Here is a 25,260-nt window from a genome sequence, read left to right as displayed (position 1 = left end):
TTACAAAAAGGAAATTTGTTCGTTTGCATTTAAACAAAATTCGTAGGATTACAAAAAGAAAATATAATTTTTCCGAATTCCTGAATTTTTCTGAATTCCGAAAATTTTCCGAATTCCGGAATTTTTCCGAATTCCGAAAATTTTCCGAATTCCGAAAATTTTCCGAACTCCGGAATTTGTCCGAAATCCGGATTTTTCTGAATTCCGGAATTTTTCCGAAATCCGGATTTTTTGAATTCCGGAATCTTTTCTTTCCGAAATCCGGATTTTTCCGAATCCCGGAATTTTCCGATTTTACTTTCCGGATTCCGGAAAGAAAAGATTCCGGAATTGGCCATCCCTAGTTTAAATCCTTTTTCAAGTGTGCCTAGGCTGATGATGAAGACGATTTTCTTCGAAAGTACTTCCTAGTGATGAGATTTGTTTCTTGCGGTGACTATTAGCCTCTTACTTACATAATTTTTAAGCATTATCAGCGCTCGCAATATAATGATAATTATTTTTAGATTGTTTATTTTGCTTTAATTCGTATGTTAGTGTACTTATTTCGTGGTAAATCATTTATTATTGCTCGATGAGGTAATAGCTTTGAACGACAGAAATAGTTAGGGCTGGGACGCAGTTTTCTTCTGGCTTCCAGAGGTTTCCAGGTTGGGATAGTGTCTACTGTGATGTGTTTTCTTGGGACGAGGAATTATATTGTTTTATGTATAGTAGTGAATATTGCAGTGTAAAAGTATGAATTTCATACTTGTTTTTAATTAATTTGTGTATTAAAACATGACGATATAATAACATTTTGATCTACCTTATCGGTGTTGTTTAGAGCATAGACTAGTATTTTATTTCTAAAGAAAATGAATTAAATTAAAATTATTTCCAGAAATAAAGGTAATTACACCTAATGGGCTAACAACACATCAAATGACTGAAATCCATCTGTCGATCATAGGGACTAATGGAAGAAAAGTTAATTTAATTGTCAGCTGTAAACCTATTCCTACGTTTTACTTCTAGAAAAATTTAAAGGAATTTTAGAAATGCTACCTCATGCTTTTCATTTTTAGTTTTCACTAACGAGAAACTTTTTCAAGCTTCTTAAGGTGATATGGTACTCCTAACAACCTTGAAAGTTAGCCCATTTATAAAGCATAGCAGAATTTTTTCACTATTTTCTTCTTTATTATTAAAATTACAAACGTCAAAATGTGAACAAACCTAGAGGAGACATCTATATCTGTGCCCTGCCTGTTTTAGATTTTTAAAAAAAAAAGGAAAAAATGCTTCATTGTTTGACCTTAAAAACTTGGCAACGCAGCTATAACCCTCCCACTCAAATTTTGAGCTGGTGCCTGCTTTTGTTAGAATGTCTATTGACTCCTGTGTGAACCTCTCTGTCCGCGTCTAGCGGTCGTCTTTCTGTATGTCCTCCGAGTCGTGGTTGCTTGAAATGTGAATGTCGACGGATAAGCACTTTATGAGTGACAGCAAGATAGATAGCAGTACAAATATGTGTGCCGTGAAAAGACAACGGAAAGCAAGATATTCCTACCGACCGAGAAAAATATTGCACCGACTTTCGGCTTTAGAAACAAGAAAAGAGAAGAAAGAAGCGCTATTGTGTTTCATATTTCCGTGGTTATTTCTTGCGTTTCTATGTAGCTGTATTTCTATACAGTATTCGAATGTTGAATGAAAGATGATAAATTGAACCGTTGTTAGATAGGTAGACAGATAGACGTAATATATAGATAGATAAATAAATAGATAGGCATATAAATGCAAAAAAAATCCAAAAATGATTACAAATTTAAAAATATAAATAGCTAGAAAAGATATATAGGACCTAACACATCAAACTGAATACCTTGAAAAGTATGTACATTAGTAAAGAAATACCTTCAAACAGTGGCGTACTTCAAGAGGTATTGGTGCAGGTTGTGATCCCTCCCACTTAGTGTTTTATATACTATTGAAATGAGAAGATTTTAGCATTCATCTTGAATCAACAACAGTCTTCCTGTGTGGAGAAGGGACTTACATATACATACGACGATACATCACAATGTTTAGAAAATGTAAATGGGTAGAGAATATACACACCCAGGCAGAGGTCCCCATTTTCCCCTCAACGATCCCCAAATTCTTGCCCCCCAAACTTACCATTCTTTATTATGACAATTACTTATTTAAAAATGTTATTCATGCTAAGTTCTCCTTTACACTTAGTGTTCATAAAAGCATCATTGTGGTATAATTAAAATTCGATTGTTTCACTTTCAATGACAAATTATGCCCCTTTTGTGTGTGTGTAAAATCTTTACCAACCCCCTAAAACATCCCCTAACATCAACTAAAATTTCTTTACACATATCCCTGGGCCTGACAAAATATATTACTTCCTTTGCGATTGTGTAAAAATATGTATCACTATTCTAAATGCTCCCCCTCTTGTGTTTTCAACACCTCACAAAATAAAATTCCGAGCGTACTTACTGATTAAACGGGAGACTCAGGTGGGATCCCCGATTGCAATATGTACATTTCCAGGGTTTCCCAGAGGGAAGTATTGCGTCGCACACCACACCACACATCTTTTAGGTGATGGCTGTTAGTTTTATGCAAAGATGGAAGACTATAAACAAATGCATCCCAGTGAAATTAACACTAAACAGAGAGACGGACAGTGTCAGAGGAAGAAGTCTACATCTGTTCTACGAAACACAATACGAAGGGGTTATTATTATTATTATTATTATTATTATTATTATTATTATTATTATTATTATTAAACCCGACCAACGAATATTTCTGGCTACGCCTATGTCCTCAAACAAAAGTGGAAAACATTCTTGCATATGTAATTTTATTCTGTAGGGATGGTATAGAGATTTGGTGGCAGACCCTGAGGGAAGGGTCGCTCGCCACCTCCAATGGCATAAGCACTAATGCTGCTAAAGTTCAAGTCTGTACATAATAAAACTAAAGTAACCCTAAGTAGTAGTGTTACAACTCACCGCTACCCCATCCCTCAGGAATCCATCCCTGATCGACACTTACACTGTCGTCTCGAGTCGAAGATACGTCATATGGAAAGAAAAGGTATGAAAAATGTCATCGTACAGCCTTTTGCGTCGATTTCCTTGTAACTTGGGGGAGGCCCGTCCTAGTGTACTAATTGACAAGGGGATGCCAGGGATTTCTTTTCTGAGAAATGTTTATCCCCCAGCAAGAGAAAATTTTCATCCCAAACAGGGATAACTTTTCCCCTCTCTTACGTGTGTGATGGCTGGGTGCGTATATGAGTAAAATTCATCCACCCTGGGAAAAATATTCAATTCGCACACTGACCCGTCCAGTTATCCAATTTTTATATAACGTAGTGAAGAATTTTTATTTTATTTTATTTTATTGTATTTATTTATTTTTTTGCGAAATAAAGTAGTGGTGTTTATTGTGCGAAATAAAGTACTGTGGAATCTATTTACAGTCGTCAACAGGCCCGCAACTACGGCGGGGGCTAGTGGGCCTGGTACCTTCTTAATTTTTTTTAGTCCCTCAAACCACAATGCATATGTATGATATTGATACAAAGAGACCTGGAATTGTTACGATTGCCCCCCTAGCATATTTATGCCCTCCCAAACTGCAGTGGTAGTTTGCGGGCGTGGTTAACAAGGTTTTCACAGGTATTACATAATTTAAACAAATTTGTATAATGCAAAATAAATTTACTACTAAATCATGCTCAATTTTAAAATAAGCCAACATCATTTAGTTACAAGAATATAAAATGTTGCGTGAGCCGTTACCCAGCTTTAGGTTATCTTCTGTTCGAACTTACAATGAAAGTTTGCACAAGAAATTTCACACGAATTTGATCAAGGGTGTACTTATGCACATGATACAATCCCACAGCGTTCAGGCGCCTCGCGAAATTCATTTATTAGACAAAAAAATCTAAAATTAGGAAATGCTAGTGTGCCCATTACATGGATCTATATTTTCTTCCTTCTGTACTTCCAGGAAAAGGGAGATGCAGACTTTGCACATGAGTATACGGTAATTTATAAAATATTGTATGGTCGCCGGACATTGTGCATGAAAAATTTTAAAAAAAGTTCTAGATCTAGATAGTATAGAAGTGGCCGTGTGGACAGGAAACAAAGAACGAAAGTGGTTTTTAAAAAAAACAGGACTCAGGAATTTTGTCCACATGCCATTTCACTTTATCATATTTCCCTCAAAAATTATCTTTCAATTATTTCTGAAAAAAGGGTTTTGACCTCGCTTTCAAAGGATAATTTTGTCCTAGATTGATTCCAACAATATTTTTCTATAATCTTTCCCAAAGATCACAAACTGACATTTGTGCTATGTTATTTTGCGGAAATGGTAAGCTGATAAGTGATAACTACCCTTCCAGGAATTCGCAGAATGAAAAGAAAGGAAAAGAGAGACGAGAAAAGAAGGTTTTGGTTATGCCGCTGTTAATGAGTCACCTGATTGGAACAACTTGAGCGAGCAGAGAACTAAACTTGCCGCTCGACTCGGGCGGAAAGGAAAAACTATACCGTCGCAGGAAGTTCAGGTCTTACTGTTGCCATGTTTAAAAAGTTAAAGATAGAAGTTTTCTTACTGTGTTATTTTATCAAAATCTAAAACAGGCAAGGTATAGGTATGTCTCTCCTCTAGGTTTGTTCAAATTTTGACGTTTGTATTTGGTCTAGGAATTAATTCGTGCGGTTGGTACGCACACATTGAAGCTGTAGTACAAACACAAAATACATAAATACCTTAAGAAAAATATTGTCCATCGCTAGCCACCACTTTCGCCCATCTGTCAGGCAATGTACGGATTCCGTGGCGAAAGAAGTCCTCATCCTTGGAAGCGATCCAGTCAGAGACCCATGTTTCGATATCTTCTGAAGAAGTAAACCGCTGTCCAATCAAATCGTTGTTCATGCAATCGAACAAGTAGTAGTCCGACGGAGCAACGTCTGGTGAATACGGCGGGTGGGGTAAAACTTCCCATCCGACATTTTCTAAATAGGTTTTGACCGGTTTTGCGACATGTAGGCGAGCGTTATCATGTTGAACAATAAGTTTATCATGTCTGTTCTCCCATTCTGGTCGTGTTCTGGCCAGAGCTTGCTTCAAACGCATTAATTGTCGTCGATAACGTTCTCCATTCATAGTTTCACCCGTTTGCAGCAGCTCATAGTACACCACACCTTTCATATCCCACCATATGCACAGCATAACCTTTGCACAGTGAATATCTCGTTTTGGTTGTGATGGACCTGGTTCACCTGGTTTCACCCAGGCCTTTTTTCGTTTAGGGTTCTCGTAATGGATCCACTTCTCATCACCCGTAATAATTCGATGCAGAAACCCCTTTCTGCTCTGTCGTTGAAGCAGCAATTCGCAAATGGTTTTTCGTCTTTCAACGTCTCTGTCTTTCAATTCATGTGGAACCCAATGTGACATCTTTTGAATCATTCCCATGGCTTTCAAGCGTTTGGAGACTGTTGTTTGATCAACACCTAATGCTGCTGCAAGTTGTTCCTGCGTTTGACACGAATCCTGCTCGAGCAATGCTGTCAATTCTTCGTCTTGAAATTTTTTTGGCTGTCCAGCTCGCTCTTGGTCTGCCAAGCCGAAATCACCACTTCTGACACGTTCGCTCAGCTAGAGCATGGTCACCATACACTTCCACCAAAATACGATGACTTTCAGTCGCACTTTTCTGCATGTTAAAGTAATGCAGCAGGACACCCCGCAAAAACACTTTATCAGGCACAAATTGCGCCATGTTCACTTAACTACAAACTGGTGTTGTTGACGCTTTAATCCACTGCCCTATACTACGAACGATACGCGATGACAGGGGTTTGCAACACATGTGTGGATACACGGAACTGTGGGACGCTCCGTTCGTTGCGCCATCTCTTGTCCACCCGCACGAATTAATTCCTAGACCAAATAACTTTAATAATAAAGAAGATAATAGTGGAGATCTTTGCTATGCTATTTAAATGGGCTAACTTTCAAGGTTGCTAGGGGTACCAGATCATCTTAAATTATTTGTGATTTCGTACGATGTATATTTGCAGTGACGACATTACAAGCAAGGGAGTTGACTATCTGGCAATATTGTTTAGAAATGAGATTTAAATCCATACCATCAATAAAATAAGTAAGTAAGTAAGTAAAAAAAAAAAAAAAAAAAAAAAAAGAATGGTAAAGATAAGTAACTGGTTCATTTCAGTTTTACCCTTAATAACTTAAACTAGAAATACAAATCACTGAACAAAGCAACGTTTACTTTAAAGAGTAATAACTGTGCAATAGTTTCGCAAACTAACTGAACATACTGGCTTTATCAAACACTGTCCTCAAGTTCACTAGTCCAGAAGATGTTTATTTTTGTTAATACTTCTCTTGTAGTTTTTGTACTTCTTGATTTTCTTATTACTCTTATTATTGCCTTTTCTACGTCCTTGCCTAATTCGTTTTAAGTCGTGGTTTTGTTTTTATTTGACAGAATCTTTCTTAATGTACTTTTTCTGGATTATATATTAAAAGGTCATTTTAACATATTTGATTTTCAATTGTTTTCCTGTTAAAAGTTCCCGTGACGTCGAAAATTATTGCATTGTGTTCGCTGACTGTAGCAGCGCCTATTACTTTCCAGTTTTTAATCATATTACTCATTGTATTCGATCTGTATTTAACTCACTTCCTTGACTTTTAGGACGAGGATTTAAACTTCCGTTTCTTTAATATTAAAATAGAGCGAAAACTCCTTCCTAGTGATTTGAATCAGCACAGTGAATTTTACAGGAAATTGTTTCCAATGATTAGAAAAATAAATAAATAATCGCCACGATTAATTTATAGTGTGAGATTGATATAGACAATATCCTTCAAATAGCTTCATAGGAAAAGAGAATCACATGGCGATAAATCAGGCGAGCATGGAGGCCAACCAGCATCTCCGAAACGAGAGATCATATTCTGCGGAAACATTCCTCGGTTGGCTGCCATTGAGTTTAATGCTGTGGGGATGGAAGTTTGGACAGAATACTTATTTTATTATAAAATCAAGAGACATTATGACAACGTTATTATAATGTCATTTTATTGAAATATCTGTCCTATGGGGTTTTAAAGGCATGGGTAAATTTCTACCAAGAATTCCCAATGTCATGAACACCTGAATTTGATTAGATGAAATTCGGCGTAGAGACTTACCATTAAAAGCATGGAAATATGTCTTTTTAGAATTTTCGAAACTGTGCTTCTAAGGGGAAAAGGAGTATTGTTTCTATAATTAATTTATCTTTCGTTATTTACAAAGTGCCGAATGTGAATTTATTCTTAAGTTTGAGGTATGGAATTGAACAAATATGGCATATACGCTCTTAATTAAAAGTAAGAATATTTGTTTCGCCGTCAAAAAAATCCGCTTCTAAAGGGACAATTTTTATATGCGACTTTCCTTTTCTCTTCTGTATTTTAAAATTCAGAATGTAAGAATTTTTTAAAGTTGAAGATGTGAAATTGGGTAAATAAACAGTTAATTGAAAATAAGGAAATACATATTTCAGTTAGATAATGAAAGAGGAAACAGCCAATTTTTTTAACACACCATATCCTCTATAGATGTAAATTCAACAACTTACAAAGAGTGAAAAACTGACCGACTGGGACCGGCACTCGAATCCGGAACCTTCGGTATACCGTACCGATGCGTCAACCACCACGCCAGTAAGTCCGTTCCCGTACAGCCTCTCACTTGGTCACTCTCGAGGTCGGTGCTCTCGACTTGGACCACATGGCTTGTACCACAGACCTCTGCTGTGATTGGACAATCCCTATGTCTATATATTGAATACCTATGACTGTGGTGATTTCATATAGGTATTAATGAAAAAGGAAACAACTGATTTTTTAACACATCGTATCCTCTATAGATGTGAATTCATTAACGTACAAAGAGTGAAAAAGTGATCGACTGGGCCGGTACTCGAACCCGGGACCTCCGGCATACCATGCCGGAGTCATTCCATGTCATCTCAACACACCCATTCAATCTGACCATCTCCGATTTTAATTAAATTTGGCATTGAGATAAAGTTCATGTTGACCAAGAAAAATGTCAAGTTTTAATTTTTTATGTTAACCCGTTTTTGAGTTATGGCTATTTAAGGTTTACAAAAATCATCCAAAATCGGTCGGCGGCCATTTAGTAAAACTGCTATTGCTCTTCACCTAATTGAGTTAGAGACTTGGGAGTGGCGTCATTGTCTTCTATTTTTAACGGCCTTTAATTTGATATGCAACACCTAGAGGGTCTTAATAAAAATATTTTTTCCAAAATTGATTGGAAAATTTTGAATTTGATTTCCAAAAAAGTTACATGTTCAAAAATCCCCCCCCCCCAAAAAAAAATCCCAAAAGTCGTTTACCCTAAGATTAATCACTGTGCCAAGTTTCAAAATGGGGTGACATTGGGTTCTAGTGAAAATAATTGAAAACTGACATGAACTTTGAAAAAAATCACACTTATGTTTGGAATACGAAAACCAACATATTAATCTAGGGAATAAGTAAGTTTAATCAAGAATATAATCAAATATATGATAGAGATAGGCTTACCTGCAAGATTTGTGAAATTGAAAAATTTATTTGCAGCACACTTACAATAAATCATTTTCAGATACTGTTCTAAGAATTGATCAGTTGACACTGGTCTAAGAGTTTAAAAATATTTCCTGAGTAACACTTGACACTGTCATGGAAGGAAAAGTTAGTATTACACTGTCATTTTATGAATTACACATTTTAAGTTCGCAAAGTTCACAGAGAACGTTGTAATAGTGTCTCATTACTTGCTAAACTGTCATTTGCTGGTAGAACATAGCTTCTGCCTGTTGGAGTAACTGGACTCACAACACAGAGTATGTCTGTTATGGAAATCCATAGAACGTCTGGTTTTCGAGGGTAGCAAAATGATGGTGATGGTCCACAGGGATGAAGGAAAGTTACTTTAATTTCATCTAGCTCTTTATTTCTGTCCAATACATACGCTAACCACCATTTTTCGTCAGAAACCACTGTCACATACCCAGTACAGTCTGCTAGCGTCAGTTTGTCTGCAGATCGTGATACAACTACTGTAATGGATGTACTTGCTTCTTAAAAGTATTTTACTGTCAGTTCTGTTTCACTTTCAGGAATGAATGTATGAAATTTCTGAGTGCCTTTGATTGTTACAGACTGCTTAAAACGTTCTGTTAAATATATTTCTGATTCTATATAGTCCTGTTGTGTAGTATATGCAAAATTTATTCCAGAAATGTTTTTTTCAGCCCACTCATAAAGTTGGACAGCACAAAGAATTTGAGCTTCGTAAGGACGCTGCAAACTTGCTTTAGCAGCCAAGCGTTTTACGGTCCCACCTAGGCCATCGCAAGGTCCTTTGCCGTGGGCAGTGGCAAAAAAGTGCCATTCAGCTGGAATATTGAAGTCCTCACTGTGGTGGCACAGATTGGAAAAGTTTCTTTTATTTTTATATTGGGCGGAGCACCCATCTGAACAATAGTATATCTCCTTAGGCACAGTTTCAAATTTGGTAGTTAAATATTCAATCAATTTCTTTTGAAAAGTGTAGACAGCAACTGTGTTGTGCTCAAGACAGTCTGATATGACAACAAAGTTTGTGTGAGCTACTTTGGTGTTTTCCTTATAGTAAACAACAAAAGAATGTACTTTGGCATGTCCAATAGCCCAATGGTAGCTGTGGGCATCATCTTGCACTACCATACTGTAGTTTTCTGAAAAATCTAATGTTACTACAAATTCAGACTCTGTCAGGTTTTCTCTTAGTTGATTCACAAATGATGTCTGTTGTTTTGCTCTAAAATCGTGTGGGACAACACTTGTAGTTTTTCACACGGGAGATCAATAAATTCAGATGCAGGTTTCTCTATGGTCTCTAATGTACATCGGTCAACTGATATCCGCTGACGAAAAGTAATTTTTTGTCAACAACATTTTCCTCAAATGCCTTTGCCAAGGTATTTCTTATTTCGGATACTCCTGGACACTGTGCACAGTCATTCATGTTACAATCCACTGATGGTGGGTTGACCATCAGTGTTAAGTCCTGGTTTTGAGTTTTCGATCATAAGCTTCACGTTTTGATGTATCGTGCATACACATACTGAATGTGCTCCTTTAGAACCTGCTAAAATGGAATACTTTGGCCGGAGTTCTGCAAATTTAGAAAAACCTACATTATAATTTGGAAATTTGTCCTTGAACAATGAATGTGCCTCTTTTAAATTGCATAGTATTAGCCTTTTAGAACGTTTAGCTTTGTTGCCATCCTGATTCGTAACAGTTACACAATCTTTGATGTCAGGCATAGCTCTACTGATCTCATCATTTTCATAGAATGAAATTACTGCTTCCACCACATCTTGCGCAAGAGTTTTGCGTGGTTTTGGATTGGGGCTTTCTAAACTGCCTTTTTCTTTAATGATTTTCTTTGACTGGCGAACCATGTAGTTACGAGCATTAAACTCACGCATGATTTTTCTTATACCCCAAGATTCGGGTAGACAAGTCAACATCATTATTATTTTTTGACCTACATGGTGAATTATTGAAGTGAACTTTTAGATTTTGAATAACTGAATCATCTAAGTTTTCAATTTCATTACTATCAGAAGAATCGCTGGTTGCTTCAAAAAGATTTTTCTTAAGTGCAGACTCATTTTTTTGACCTTATTTTTCGCTTGTCTATTGGAGATGCGCCTAATTCACGGAGGGAAGTATTAAGTGTATCAATCATTTGTGACTTAGAAGCAGAAAAAAAAAGGATCCTCACCGTCTGGGCAGACCACTTCCTGTTCTTGGTACGAGGTTGTAGGAATGTCTCTTGACTGTGCTGATATTTCCTTCCTACAAGTATCACATATTTTTGAATTTTTAGTTAGTTCAGGGAACAAATCCACCATCCAACTTGTAACATTTCTCAACTTGTTCTTATCCCTTACATGATTTTTTTTATTTTTATTTATTTATTTATTTATTTTTTTTTGGGGGGGGGGGGGTTGCAACATCTTGACATTGAAAATTTAGTCGTGCGCTCCATTTTAATACAAATATAGAATTTCAAACCAATCACTTTTCATTTCACACTAAATAAGGCACTTGTAGATATTGTTAATACAATAAGTACTTGCGTCAAACACTTTCTTGGGTTCTCAAACTACAAACTAGAAATCAAAAATAGATCACTGTACTTTCAACATCCACACAACACTGATGTCAGAGTCAAACTGACCTTTCTCACGGCAGTGGTTGAGGATGTAAAACACGTCTCAAATTGTTACTCACTGCCACCAACACGCCATTGTTTTCAATATCCACACAACACCGATGCCAGAGTCAGACTGACCTCTCTCACGGCAGTGGTTGAGAATGTAAAACAAGTCTGAACTTGTTACACACTGCATCAACACGCCATTGAACCTAGAAAATACACCAGGCTTGTCACAACAAGATACCCGTTGTTTTTTAAATAAAACGGTATTTTGCTTTCTAATTTTGACGGATGCTTTCATTCTTTGGAAACCAGTTCAAATTTATGGACAAGTATTATTTGATTGTTTTTTTTTTTTCAATAACTGTTTATTAAGAAAAAACGTTGTCAAATAAATAAATGTAGCTGGCTAAAATATATTTTACTTAAAATTCTCATTTTACCTTACATACTTTTCTCCAAATTAGGTTATTCGATTCAAATGAATTTATTAGGGATGGCCACATTTTTCGGTAAAACGGATTATCGGATTTTTTTTTCCGAAATCCGAAATATTGCAGACGGAAAATTTCCGGCAAAGCGAAAGGCTCCTCCCTAGCCTAATGGCTAGAGCGCTCGCCTTTGGCGCGCGTGGTCGCGGGTTCAAATCCCGCTCGGAGCCTAATGCCTCGGCTCAATCCCGAGATGTGCTTCGGAGGGCACTAAGCTGTCGGTTCCGTCTCTGAAATGGCACGCTGCTGAAAGGGACGTTAAACTCTCAAACCAATCCAATCCCGCAAACCGAAAAACGCATAATTTCCGGAAAAGTGGAAAACAAACTTTTCCGGAAAAACGGAAACGGAAGATGTGATTTCCGTTACCGGAAAACTATTTTTCCGCAATTTATATGTTGGCTTTTGTATTCCAAACATATATTAAGTGTGATTTTTCTCAAAGTTCATGTCAGTTTTCAGTTATTTTCACTAAGAACCCAATGTCACCACATTTTGAAACTTGGCACATTGCTTAGTCTGAGGATAAACTACTTTTGGGATTTTTTTTTTTTTTTTTTTTTTGAAATTTTTGAACATTTGACTTTTTCGGAAATCAAATTTAAAATTTTCCAATCAATTTTGGAAAAAATATTTTTATTAAGACCCTCTAGATGTTGGATATCAAATTAAAGGCCGTTAAAAATGGAAGACAATGACACCACTCCTAAGTTAACTTAATTAGGTGAAGAGCAATAACGGTTTTAGTAAATGGCCGCCGACCGATTTTGGATGATTTTTGTAAACTTTAAGTAGCCATAATTCCAAAACGGGTTAACATAAAAAAATTAAAGCTTGACATTTTCTTGGTCTACATGAACTTTATCTCAATGCCAAATTTAATCGAAATCGGAGATGGTCAAGTAATTTTTTTTCCTTCTTAAGTGTGTTGATTTGATATGGAATGACTCGCCGATGTGTCAACCACCACACAGGTTTAATTACAATAATTTCTTAGAAGTACATAATTTTAAGCAATGTTGCAAATTTTAACAGTTTTTACCATATGTCCAGAACGGTATGAGGTATCAAATTGCTGCAAACGGCATTACAAACATCACATTTATTGAAAAAACATCTATGCAGTTGGACAAAGTACTTATCGTCAAATAGGATTCCATTCTGAAAAAAACTCTGTATTGATTTAACAATGAAGGTATTGTGAAGAAATATTGTATTATATCGCGTAAGGTGGAATTGCGTTGGTTTTTCTGATGTTGATTAGTTGAATTTTCAGAATTATTTTATAGGATTTCGTGAACGGTTTATAGATACGTTTATGTGCTTTCCTTTCAGGTATAATACTGGAGTAATATTGTTAAGTCTCCAGAAATTGAGAGACTTGGGCTGGGGTCAACTTTGGAGACTTATTGCCGAGAAAGATCTTATAACAATGCTGACGACAAGTTTGGCTGATCAGGATATTTTTAATGCTATCATCAAACAACATCCATATTTAGTTTATAATCTCCCTTGTCAATGGAATGTTCAGCTAAGTGACAATACTCGGAGTGAACTTTGTTATACAGAAGTTACAGATTTAAAAGTAAGTACTGAATTTAGCGTTTTCTGTAGTTAAATATTATGACAGTGACAAGAGTCCTCATTTTATATCCGTGAAGAATTAAATTGAGGAATCCTGCGAATCCACAGCTTAAGATGATGTAAATTGTCATGTGTGCGCTCTTTTATCTACTTCAAATATTATCTGGATTCTTCTAATAGATAATGCAATAAACATACATGGCAACATGTTACGTCACTCTGATGTTCCTTAAAAACAACAACTAAAGAGTTTGTTTGTGTATTGGCGCATTATTTTGAAAGACTGCATCGTTGTATACCACGACCATATCGGTACTGAAGGATCATCTGAACACCTAAATGCCCATACAATCACTAGTAATTCGTCGTTTGAAAATAATATTAGGATGAGTGGAATATCACAAAGTGGCAGTTCACAGCAGCTTACAGCCATCGCTGGTTTAATAGTAGGTAGGAGGCAGTCCGGTGATACACCTCTTTGTGCTTCCACCACACATTAACTTACTCTGTTGCTGGACGCAGGGAGAAAGATGACTTACCAATATTACTCTCTTCCAGTCATCGGCAGTCCATGTTTTCTGTTTTCAGTACACTTTTTTCCGTACTTCCATACGGGCGATGGCAGTCAGAGATTTCGAAATTGCAAACTGACCGCAATGTTACGTCGGACTGTGATTGTAGACTGTGATTGCTACGTGTGATAGATTACAGTTGTTTTTGACAGTCATTCTGTAATATTGATGATCCTTCACCTGGTGTAGAGTTTAGTTCACTTGTCGTCGTTTTGATTATGTTTAGCCACTGATTCTGTATGGTCATCACCTGTAACACTGTCGCTCTCGATACATCTAATGTATTGGAAGTCTTGAATTCGCTTGCATCAACTTACCGGCAACGTAAGTTTATTATCCTTGAAAATGAAGTGATCTCCCATTTTGCGGCACTAACTTCTGGTCTACTGCACACATGAATCCGCCCTACAACCCTTCGCGTACTACTCATTATCCTCAGCCAATATCACATTAATATAAGACAGTCGCAGTGCACGAATATTGAGTATTTCCAGTTCAAAGATTAGTGTTTCAATACATTAGTGTTTCCATTATTTTTATTTTATTTATATATACAGTACATTGTAACGCCAATTTCACGTTCTCGTATTCGTTTGGTCTCGAAAAGTAATGGATTTAAAACTATGTTTAAGGGAGATCCTATATTTAAGTTTCCCGATCTAACGAAAATAATACGGAAGAAACTCACCAGTAACGTAGAAAGTATTGATACATATTGCTCACTGGACACCATATTTACTAATATCGATTAGTTCGTTGTATATGAGTATTTCGATAATTATGGACAAAAACTAGTGTTAATATTTCGATGACTCTAGGATCGCATGGCTCCCACAGACTTGAAAAATCAGGGAATGCCATTAAATGTGTTTTTTGACAGGGAAATTGAAAGGTTTTGTAATGCTAGAGAAATTATTGGAAATTTCTTTGATGTTAGGAATATTATTGAAAAGTTCTTAGATGTTAGGGATATTATTGAAAAGTTCTAAATGTCAGGGAAACAAAGTAGTCGTTTTCCATAATGAAGGGAACTTTGGAGTAATAAAGTTATTTGGCATTTCAAGATCATGGAACACAATATAGAATCATGTGTTACAGATATATTAAAGTATATCAAGGTGTGTTGTGCCGATTTGTGATTAGATTCTGACAAGGAAAGAACATAAACATGTCATCCGGATATCGGAATGAAACCTAGTCATTCGATAAACATAACAAAGATACAGTATGTTCATGCACAAAAAATTAGGTGCCATGGACAACAGAGTAAGTCCCCGCGGCCCATTAACCCTGCTAGTATACAGAAAATCGTAGACTCGCGGTGAAATAGCTATTGCATCAACACTGTTCATTGGAAAGTCATGCTTTATAGTTCATTTTCTTCAGCATGGAATAAGCTTTCCAGAGATGCTATGTGTTGGGGCCCATAATCTACTTGAACAGGGAAAATTGGGAGAATGTTGGGAAAATTCCCTCCAGAAATCCTTACCATCAACTTTGGCCCCCTCTGGAGTGGCCCCGGGTAAAAGCACGGAATAGATATGAGGGAAAAGTGTGTATTGTTATACAAGTTTTTCCCTCATATCTATTCTTTGAAACTATACACAACTTGGTACACTCATTTCCTAAATCCCACAGTATTTTTCGAAATACGTTTGGATTGTGTGCTTTCACCGGGACTATTTTTTGACAGGGACTATTTTAACCCTGTTGTCTTTATACTAACAGGGTTAATGAACCCCAGGGACTTACTCTGTTGCCCATGGCTTTTTTTATGAACATTTTTTTTTTTTTTATGTTATCGAATGGACTAGGTTTGATTTGGATGTCCGGATGACATGTTCATGTCCGTTCCTTGTGAGCTCTAAAGTCAGCTGAGCTATAGCATCTTGAATCCCGTAATGTAGACAGTGTGTAGTTTCTGATCTTTTGAGCTAAGGCATACACGTCTTTTAAGCAGACTTAAAATCTCAATTCGATCGTTATATACCATCTGTTCACGCATAATTTTGACATAGGTTCACCAAGTTTGATGATTCTTGTTTGTTTGAAAGATCGTATCTTTTTGGAGGTCCGATATACATCTTTTTTTTTTAAGGATATCGTGGAAATGTTTGGAGCTAGACCACGGAATTTCTCAATGGCATTCTGTGGGTGCTTACGCATAACTTTAACACAAATGTTCCGATTTCGATTACTGTTTGTTAGTTTTACAGAATATACTTTCTCGCAGGTCCATATAACTGTATCTTTATGTATTCGTTAGTTTCAGATTTCTAAACTATGGCAAGCATGAGTGTTGAAAGTCTTATAGAATGGCTTTGTCCGTCCGACTATCTATAAACAGGTATCAGAGCAAAAACTGTAAAACATATCGAGATGCAGTTTTTGCAATCGGTTCAGCGTCCCAAGAATAGATTCCGTCTTCTCTATTAACTTTCTATTCAAACTGGTAGTGGTTCAAATTAGTAATTTCAGGTTTCAACGTTTATCGCCATGCAGCGAAATTTCTAAAGCAAGAATAGTTATATATATATATAAATGATATATATAAACGATTTAGCATCTCAAGACAACATAACAATTCAGAGCAATCTATTAAAACAAGAAAACAAGAAGTGTTCAAATTTACTACCCCGGTTTCAATACTGGTTTCAGATTTCATCGCCATATAACAAACACAACAACAGATTGCAAACAGCTGTTTTTCTGTAAATCATTCAACGTCTCAAGGCAACATGCCATGATTACCCAACACTACCAAAACCGGAAGTGGTTCAAATTTATTATTACCTTCTATTTCATTTCTGATTTCCGTATAGCAAAAACAGTAAATACGATCAAGATGCGGTTTTCTGCAATCCATTCAGTGTCTCAGCAAGAGGTTCTATTTTCCCCATTAACTTTGTATTCAAACCAGAAGTGGTACATGTCCCGGTGCGCCCTCCGAAACGTCACATTATAAATAAAGATACAAGTTCTTTAATAATAAATTCTTACCAGTTGTCACTGGTAAAGAACCAGTGGTAAGTACAGTGAGCTCTTTACATAAGGCGCCCTTGCGAAACCACATCAAAGATAAACAGTTTTATTTATTCTTCTGTGTGGCACAGTTCCGTAGAATGAGTACATACTGTTACTGTTGGTAAAGAAAACCTGAAGGGTAGTGCGCCCTTCACGTAAGGCGCCCTTGCGAAACCACATCAAAGATAAACGATTTTATTTATTCTTCTGTATAGCACAGTTCTGTACAATAAATACATACTGTTACTGTTAAAGAACCCGTGAATGGTACAGTGCGCCCTGCGAAACATCACATTATAGATAAGTGGTTTTAGTTCTTCTGTATACCAGTTCTATATAGTAAATGCATATAGTGGCTGTTGATAAAGAACCTGTGAAGGATACTGTTTGCTCTTATAAAAGGCGGCCTGCGAAATATCACATTATAAATATTTTTAAAAAAAATTCTTCTGTATACCAGTTTTGTATTATACATTCATACAGTTGCTGTTGGTAGAGAACAGGTAAAGAGTACAACTTAAAAAAAAAATATGTATAAAGCGAGTAAAGCAATTAACATGTAGGTCTATTTGGTAAGATAAAATAAGAACTTTTCGTGCTGCTACTTATTTATTGCCAAGAAAACTTTCAGAAGCTAAGCGTAGTTTAAACAATTCAAGTCTTTTTTTTTTTTTTTTTTTTTTTTTAAGTTACAAATTTAATTGTTCCTGCGTGTTTTAGCGCAGTAAAGAGTATCTAAAATATAGCTATATTGATATATTGGTATATATTTAGATTCATTTTGTTTAACAAATTTATTACAAAAACTAAAAAAGTTTCTCTATCAAAGACGGTTCAGCTATTCACGTTACAAAACAAATTTGGTGGTTTTAATACATAAAATGGCGCTCGTATATATACACACACAGAGTGAACTTAACTAATATAACAAACGTCGAGAGGTGATTTCTGACACCGAGATAAAACGAAAAGTATACACCAACCTTGGTGTAAAAATGTATCCTTTCTGCGCCTTGGTCACCCGAAAATTTGTCGGAAAAATATGAGAACAGCCATAACTCAAGAACACGTCGGAACGAAGTCCAGTTAAAGAGAATGTCCATTATTTTTAGTCGTAGATTCCATTAGTGTACAATCGGATATAGAGCTGTGGCGGTGCAAGGGTGACTCCCAAAGAAACTGGAGTATTCCTTCGAGTGTTTTATCAAACTTTGAATGAGTAAAATGAACAATAATAAAGTACAAGATTTCAACAATCAAAAGTAATAGTACTTCATTCAAGTTAGAAGAACACTTTGAATTCGGAAGAGAGATACACATGTGTGATTGAACTATTTTGTCTCAATACAGAATAAACTTTGGGAAGAAGAATTTAAATGAAAAGAAGTCTTTAACGTATCACTGTTATATCTTTTAGGCTAATGGTAACGGATGATAAATGAAAGGCTTTCTATCCAAGTTAAGAGCGTGTGAAAATGAAAAAAATAACTCATCCAGATTAGTTTTAAAACGACTGTGCATAGGACAGTCAGGCGGCATGTGAAGAAATATAAAATGTAGTATCCAAAAGGGCAAAGATCATATGTGATGAACGAGTGTACAATAATTCTCCACATGACACAGGGAGTCCCAAATATTGTGAGAATACATATTGGACAAAAGTAAGCTGCATTAAAAGGTTTCCTTCTTGTAATATGTAATTCCATGGAATATCATACTTCTGTGCACAGAAGCAACAAAAATGGACGAAACACGATATGTTGTACACATTGCATAACGATACAAAGAAATGTGCTAGGACAATATACTTGATTTATCCGTTAAGTGAATCTTCTCCAGGGAATACTTTCGAGGGGCTTTTTCCCTCCCTTAAAATTGACAAATCACCCCTTACCTCTGAACTACGAAAAATTACATTGCTCTAGTGAATATACCAAAATAGCGTCCTAGTGTAGCCTACCCAACCCACATTTTGATTTTGTCACTGCTGGAGAAATTGTCTAGAAGGAAGCTCATTGAAGTTACACCCAAAAAATGGGAGAAATCTTTTTTCGACGTTCTAATGTACCTTGGAGCTGGATGGAATACCTACAGGGAGAAAAAAGAATAATGCACTTTTGCGTACACGTACCAGCACGTACGTAACTCATAGTATTTTCACTAAGGGTATGATACTTTGGTCGCACACTACGAAACTATCTTCCTTTGTGTGCCAATTGCAAGTGGCTCGCAGAAGGCTGTCTTGCAGTTTTGTTGTGGAATGTTGTAAATTAGAGTGGCTGTATTGTAGTAGGCATCTACCCAACTTGTGAGTGATACACATAGTCTGCTCTGGTGTTACGTATGGAATTGCTGTATAACAGGGTAAGAAGTGTTGCGCTCAACGGTAGAGGGTTGTGTCCACGTATTCACGGTCGTGTAAAAGTGTAGACGTTGGTGTTTAAGTAAAATTGATTGTGTTATACCTAATCTGTAGGTAGCTACGCAATGGTAGATTACCCTGTCCACGAGCTGGCAGATTTGTACCTCATTTATGAAGAGACAAGGGAAATAGCCCAGAGGTGAGGCGATTATATCGTGACCGTCGCACTCAAAGGAGAGCAATTTTCCCAGTATTTTTTCCACGCCTCCATATTCGCCTTCGAGAGATAAGGTCTCTTCAATTTCCCCTATATGAAATCGGAGGAAATCGCACCATGTGGACAATTGAATTTGAAAAAAGTGTACTGGGAATGATCAGAGACCACCCTGAAACTAACATTAGCCATGCATAGGGCGTAAAAATTCACATGCAACTCTAGTGAGCTATCAGCAATAGAGATTTAGTGTGAGAGTCTGTGCGGTATGGTGGACAATTTTATTACCGGCTCCCCTGTGTGGGGGTACATATCTTTAATATTTACGTAATGTTCTTCCAAAATTGTTAAAACATGTGCACTTGAACATAAGACAGCAGATGTGATTCCAGCATGACAGGTGCCTGCACATTTTTACAGGGATATGCAGACTTACCTAAATGAAACATTACCAGATCGTTGGATTGGGAGAGAAGAGCCTATGTTATGACTACCTCGTTCACCCTACCTCACGCCCCTTGATTTCTATTTTGGGGCGGGTATGAAACGCCTTTTGTATGCAACACCAGCCACGAAAGCCGAAGGACTTGTTGCTCTGTTAATATAGCTGCGGCAGTCACCTCCGAAATTTCAGGTGTATTTGACCGCACGGTGAAAAAATTGCTTCGCCGATCTTTGCATTGCGATCAACGGTCGACAATATCAGACTGTGAACTGTTATTCTTCACAACTGTCTCATGTACACATAGTGCATTGCACAAATACTGTACCTACAAGGCATCTCTGAGTATTTCATAGTTATCCTACTTTGTACGAAACAGAATAAGTCGGTAGTTTGAAAATGTATTTCTTTGTATCTTTGTGCAACAGCTTGTGTTTCGTCGAGTTTCATTACTTCTGTGCTCGGAATTATTGCATTCTACGGAATTTCGTATTACGAGGAGGAAATCTTTAAATGCAACTTACTTTTGCCCAAATTGTATTCATATAATTTGTGGGAATCAATGTTGTCATGTGAAGAATCCCTTGTACTCTCGTTCATCATACATGATTTTTACCATCTGACTGTCTTATGCACAGTCGTTATTAACCTAATCTGGATGAAAGTTATTTTTTCCAGTTTCACAGACTCTTAACTTGGACGGAAAGAAATTCATTTATCATCCGTTACCATTACCATTAGCCTAGAAGATATAACAGTGATACGTTAAAGACTTCTTTTCATTTAAATTCTTCTTCCCAGAGTTTATTCTGTATTGAGACAAAATACTTCAATCACACATGTGTATCTCTCTTCCGAATTCGAAGTGTTTTTCTAACTTGAATGAAGTACTATTACTTTTGATTGTTGAAATCTTGTACTTTATTATTGTTCATTTTACTCATTCAACGTTTGATAAAATACACCAAGGATGTTATAAAATAGAGGATCTGCCCTTACAACAAAATCTTGAAGTCATACGTCACAGTTTCGCCATCCCTACGCTGACACTCCGCCCAATAAGATCGGAATGTTTTAAGCCAACAATCATGGCGGAAACGAAAGGAGCCAATCCGACGATGGCGGAAACAAGAGTAGCCAATCAGACTTGCCGATGCTTGGTTGTTTTTTTGGTTTCTTTGATTTAATAGGATGAAGATACATATAGGCAGATCCTCTATTTTATAACATCCTTGGAATATTCCAGTTTCTTTGGAAGGCATCCTTGCACCACCACTGCACTACATCCGATCGTACACTAATGGAATCTACGACTAAAGTAATGGATATTCCCTTTTGCCAAATTTCGACCTGACATTTTGTTCTCGGGTATGTTTATGCACTTCTCTGAAACTTTTGGGCGGTCATAGCTCACAGTCAGAGGCATTTTTAAACCCAGGTTGGTCTATACAATTTGTTTTATCTTGGGGAAAGGAATCACCTTCCAACGTTTACTGCATTAATAAAGTTACATTATATATATATATATAATATTCACGTTTGTATTGGATTCCTTTTGGTAGACTTGGCCACTACCCTCGTTAGTATCACAGCACGACCTGGTTCAAATTAATCATTTCCGGTTTCAAAATTTATCATAATAGAAAAAACGGTAACAGACAGCGAGAAACATTTTGTTATAAACGATTCAATGTTTCAAGGCAACGTACCATGCCTATCTCGAAAAATTTACCAAAACTAGAAATAGTTCAAAGGGCCTATCTGGTTGCAATGATATGAACATACTCTGGGGGAAATTTAATCGACTCAGAGATCATTGCTGTCTTTTGTGTTTGAGTTGACGTGGAATTATCCTATGACTACTAATTACTAACTGTGGTAAGCATTTATATCTTTTATATGATATATTTCTCCGGATGTGGAAAAGTTATTGATGTTAGTTTTTCTTCGAAGATTAGCGCTGATTAAGCGTTGCTTGCTATTTAAGAGACATGATGTTCAAATCGCTGAAACTGACGTTGGCGTTGACACTGCTGTTGTGTGTTTGCCTATAGCAGTATAACGTAGGACATAAGCCTGTAAAGCTCTCGAGCCCTGTGTATTAGAATTTTTTCGGTATCGTCGATTTTACATGTCAGCGGTTTTAATTCATTTACACTTCACGTAGTATAAAATGAAAATATATTAGAATTTTATTGCGTATGCATTACGAAATCTAAATCTTAATGCTGACCAATCTTACATCAAGTAAATTTCTGTACATCATTATTAGTAATTAAAAAGGTATTTTTTCTTACTACTACTACTACTACTACTACGAGGAGGAGGAGGAGGAGGTTTATTTTCTCCAGGGAATTCTGTACTCGTCATGCTGCATTATCACAATGACAAGAAACAGTTTGGATTTTGTCAAGAAAAAGGATAAAAATTAGGTTCCGAAATATTTATATTGAGGAAACAGGATTTAGAGATATGTTTTTGTATTTGCACTATTTATTTATTTATTTATTTATTTAGTTTAGTTCCACACAAAAATAAATGTTTATTTCCTAGGTGATTCATTGGAATTCTCCGAAGAAATTAAAAGTAAAGAACAAACACGTTGAGTTTTTTAGGAATTTGTATCTGACCTTTCTGGAATATGATGGAAACCTTTTGAGAAGAGAACTTTTCGGTTGCAACAACACAAAAACGTCAATAAAAGAGCGAGAATTGAGCGAGGTAAGATTTTTTAGAACTTATTTTTTTCTTGCACTGATGGAACAAAAACTAAAGATTGCTTGTCCTTGTCCGGGTTAAAATTGTTGTAGGTATAAGCAATGGCAGGTAACGGAATGTTAAACGTACAAAAGTAGAATAATCACTCCCCATTTATTATTTTGACTAAGAAAATATACTCATGTCGCGGTAACTTTATCCATTGTTCAGTTCATTAATTCAGTACAACTCTGCTTATGAACATTAGTCGAAAAATGCGTTCTTTCAGAGTTGTAAATAGTCGAAAACGCGAAACATCAACGCTTTAGCTTGAAAACTTTGTAACCTATTGCAAACGATTTAAGGAATTACTTAAGGACTAGTATGTGCTCTATCTGAACATGTATATTTCATAATCCTCCGGTACTGGCGCAATGGATTCTGTAAAGGAAGTTGGGGTAGCAAGATACACTTTTAAACATTAATTAAATGTTTAAGGAAGTGTCTATAAAGGTCATTTCACATCTCTGTTTCTTCTAATTGAAAATAACTATTATCATGTTATTACAACTATTATTTTCAAGAGTTATGCAAATACACACAAGATATTTTATCTTCACAGAAAAGTTTTTAAGAATGACGTGGAATCAAAATATAATTTGTTATTAAAATATAGTTTGGTAACGTTTTTATAATTTGCGTAGAATAAAAATCATAATTTTGGTCCAGAAGATTAGTTTCACTTGTTTCATGTGGTGACAATAGTAGTGGTAAGTAACTAGGTTCCAACATTGACTCATGTGCAGTTCGTGCGTGCACATTAGTGGACTTTTGACAGTTTCACTGTTGGTAAGAAAATTTGGTTTAGTTTGTAATTCTACTAACCTGTTCAATTTAAAAATAAAAATTACGAATAATATACCATATCATAATATTCCTAAATAATTCATATCTTATAATATTTATGATCGTAGTTCTTAGACTTCCAAACTAACGTTATGCTATGCATAAGTGTCAAAAGTCTAATAGAACGGTAGGGGGCGCGGTGGCTCAGTGGTAGAGCGTTCACCTCCGGTGCTTGGGGTCCCTGGTTCGATCCCAGCTCGCGCCGTGTGGATTTTGTGGTGGACAAACACCGTGCACGTGGGTTTTTCCGGGGTTCTCCCGTTTCCTCTCACTTTCTTCATTCCACTATTACACTCATCTCTCATCATCACCGTCTCCTTTAGCCTAACCGGCATAACCGTGGGACGTAAAACTTAAAGATTTCATTTTCATTTTTTCTTATAGAACGGCTTTGTCTGTCCGTCCATCAGTCGACAGGTATCACGACGAAAACGGAAAAAGATACGGAGATGCATTTTTTCCAATCGATTTAACGTCCGAAGGATAGATTCCATCTCCTCCATTAGCTCTCTATTCAAACCGGAAGTGGTTTAAATGTCCATTTCCGTTTTCAGCGTTTACCGCTATAGAACGCAAACGGTGACAGCGAAAAGCTGTTTTCTGGTAACGAATCAACGTCTCAAGGCAGCGAACATTAATTATCCCAAACACTTTGCCAAAACCGGAACTGGTACAAATTTAATATTACTTCCGATTTCAATACTGATTTCCACAGAGTAGAAACAGTAAGAGTTGTCGAGATGTGGCTTTTAGCGTCCCAAGAATAGGCATCAACATCATTAACCTTTTGTTCATACCGAAAGTGGTTCAAATTAGCAATTTTCAGTTTCAACACTATGCTATAGAACAAAAATGGTAATAGACAGCGGAAAGCGGTTTTCTACTATCAATTCACTGTCTCAAGAAAGCATATCGTCACAACACGCAACACTACCAAAACCGGAAGTCGTTGAAATCTTTTACTACTTTCGGTTTCGATACTGATTTTCGTAGGGCAAAAACTGTGAGAGATAATGAGATGGAGTATTTTGATTCATTAAGCCTCCCAGGAATAGGTTTCATCTCCTCAGTTAACCTTATAAACTGAAAGTGATTCAAATTAACAATTTCCGGTTTCATCATTTATCACCATAGAACAAATTAGTAATAGATAGCGACCAACGGTTTTCTGCAGTTGATTGAGAGTCTCAAGAGCACATACTATCACAAATCGCAACGTTCTACCAAAGCTAAAAGTAGCTCAAATTTGTTGCTACTTCCGGTTTCAATACTGATTTACGTCGAGATATCGCCATAGAACAAAAATAGTAAAGCATAGCGAGTAATGACTTTTTAATATAGATTCATCGCCGGAGGAACAGATTCTGTCTTTGATATTATTTGTTGCAGTCAGAAGTTATAGATGTACTACTTCAAGTTTGAGTGACCGTAGTTTCACACTGTAAAAAGAAACTCAGTTGTTTAATGAAAGTGAACTATTGTAGTCTAGTTGGTCGTTAGCAGGTCCAGATATATGACAAACCCAAATTTCTTCTTTGATCAGATGGTTACGCTTGATATTCTTAGGGGAAAAAAAAAATAAATAAAAACCTGACAGCGTTCTTGGGTAGTATGTGAAAACTAAATATTT

At 36.4% G+C, this 25,260-nt stretch overlaps 1 protein-coding gene across 4 annotated transcripts in view; it reads left to right on the top strand.

Moving 5' to 3' along the window:
• Nucleotides 1-25,260, top strand: part of LOC145670289 (xylosyl- and glucuronyltransferase LARGE1-like) — a 290,539-nt gene that overhangs the window by 109,998 nt on the left and 155,281 nt on the right. For all 4 annotated transcript variants that reach the window (XM_081738744.1, XM_081738742.1, XM_081738740.1 and 1 more), the window contains 2 exons: nt 13,165-13,414; nt 22,581-22,748. In XM_081738744.1, the coding sequence (XP_081594870.1) occupies nt 13,165-13,414; nt 22,581-22,748 (418 nt within the window). The remainder of the gene's footprint in view (nt 1-13,164; nt 13,415-22,580; nt 22,749-25,260) is intronic.

This window comes from Thermobia domestica, chromosome 14 (assembly GCF_964235325.1).
Source record: "Thermobia domestica chromosome 14, izTheDome1.hap1.1, whole genome shotgun sequence".
NCBI classification, from domain to species: domain Eukaryota; kingdom Metazoa; phylum Arthropoda; class Insecta; order Zygentoma; family Lepismatidae; genus Thermobia; species Thermobia domestica.
The sequence above is the reverse complement of the archived record's forward strand: the minus strand, read 5'-3'. Positions and strand labels throughout refer to the sequence as shown.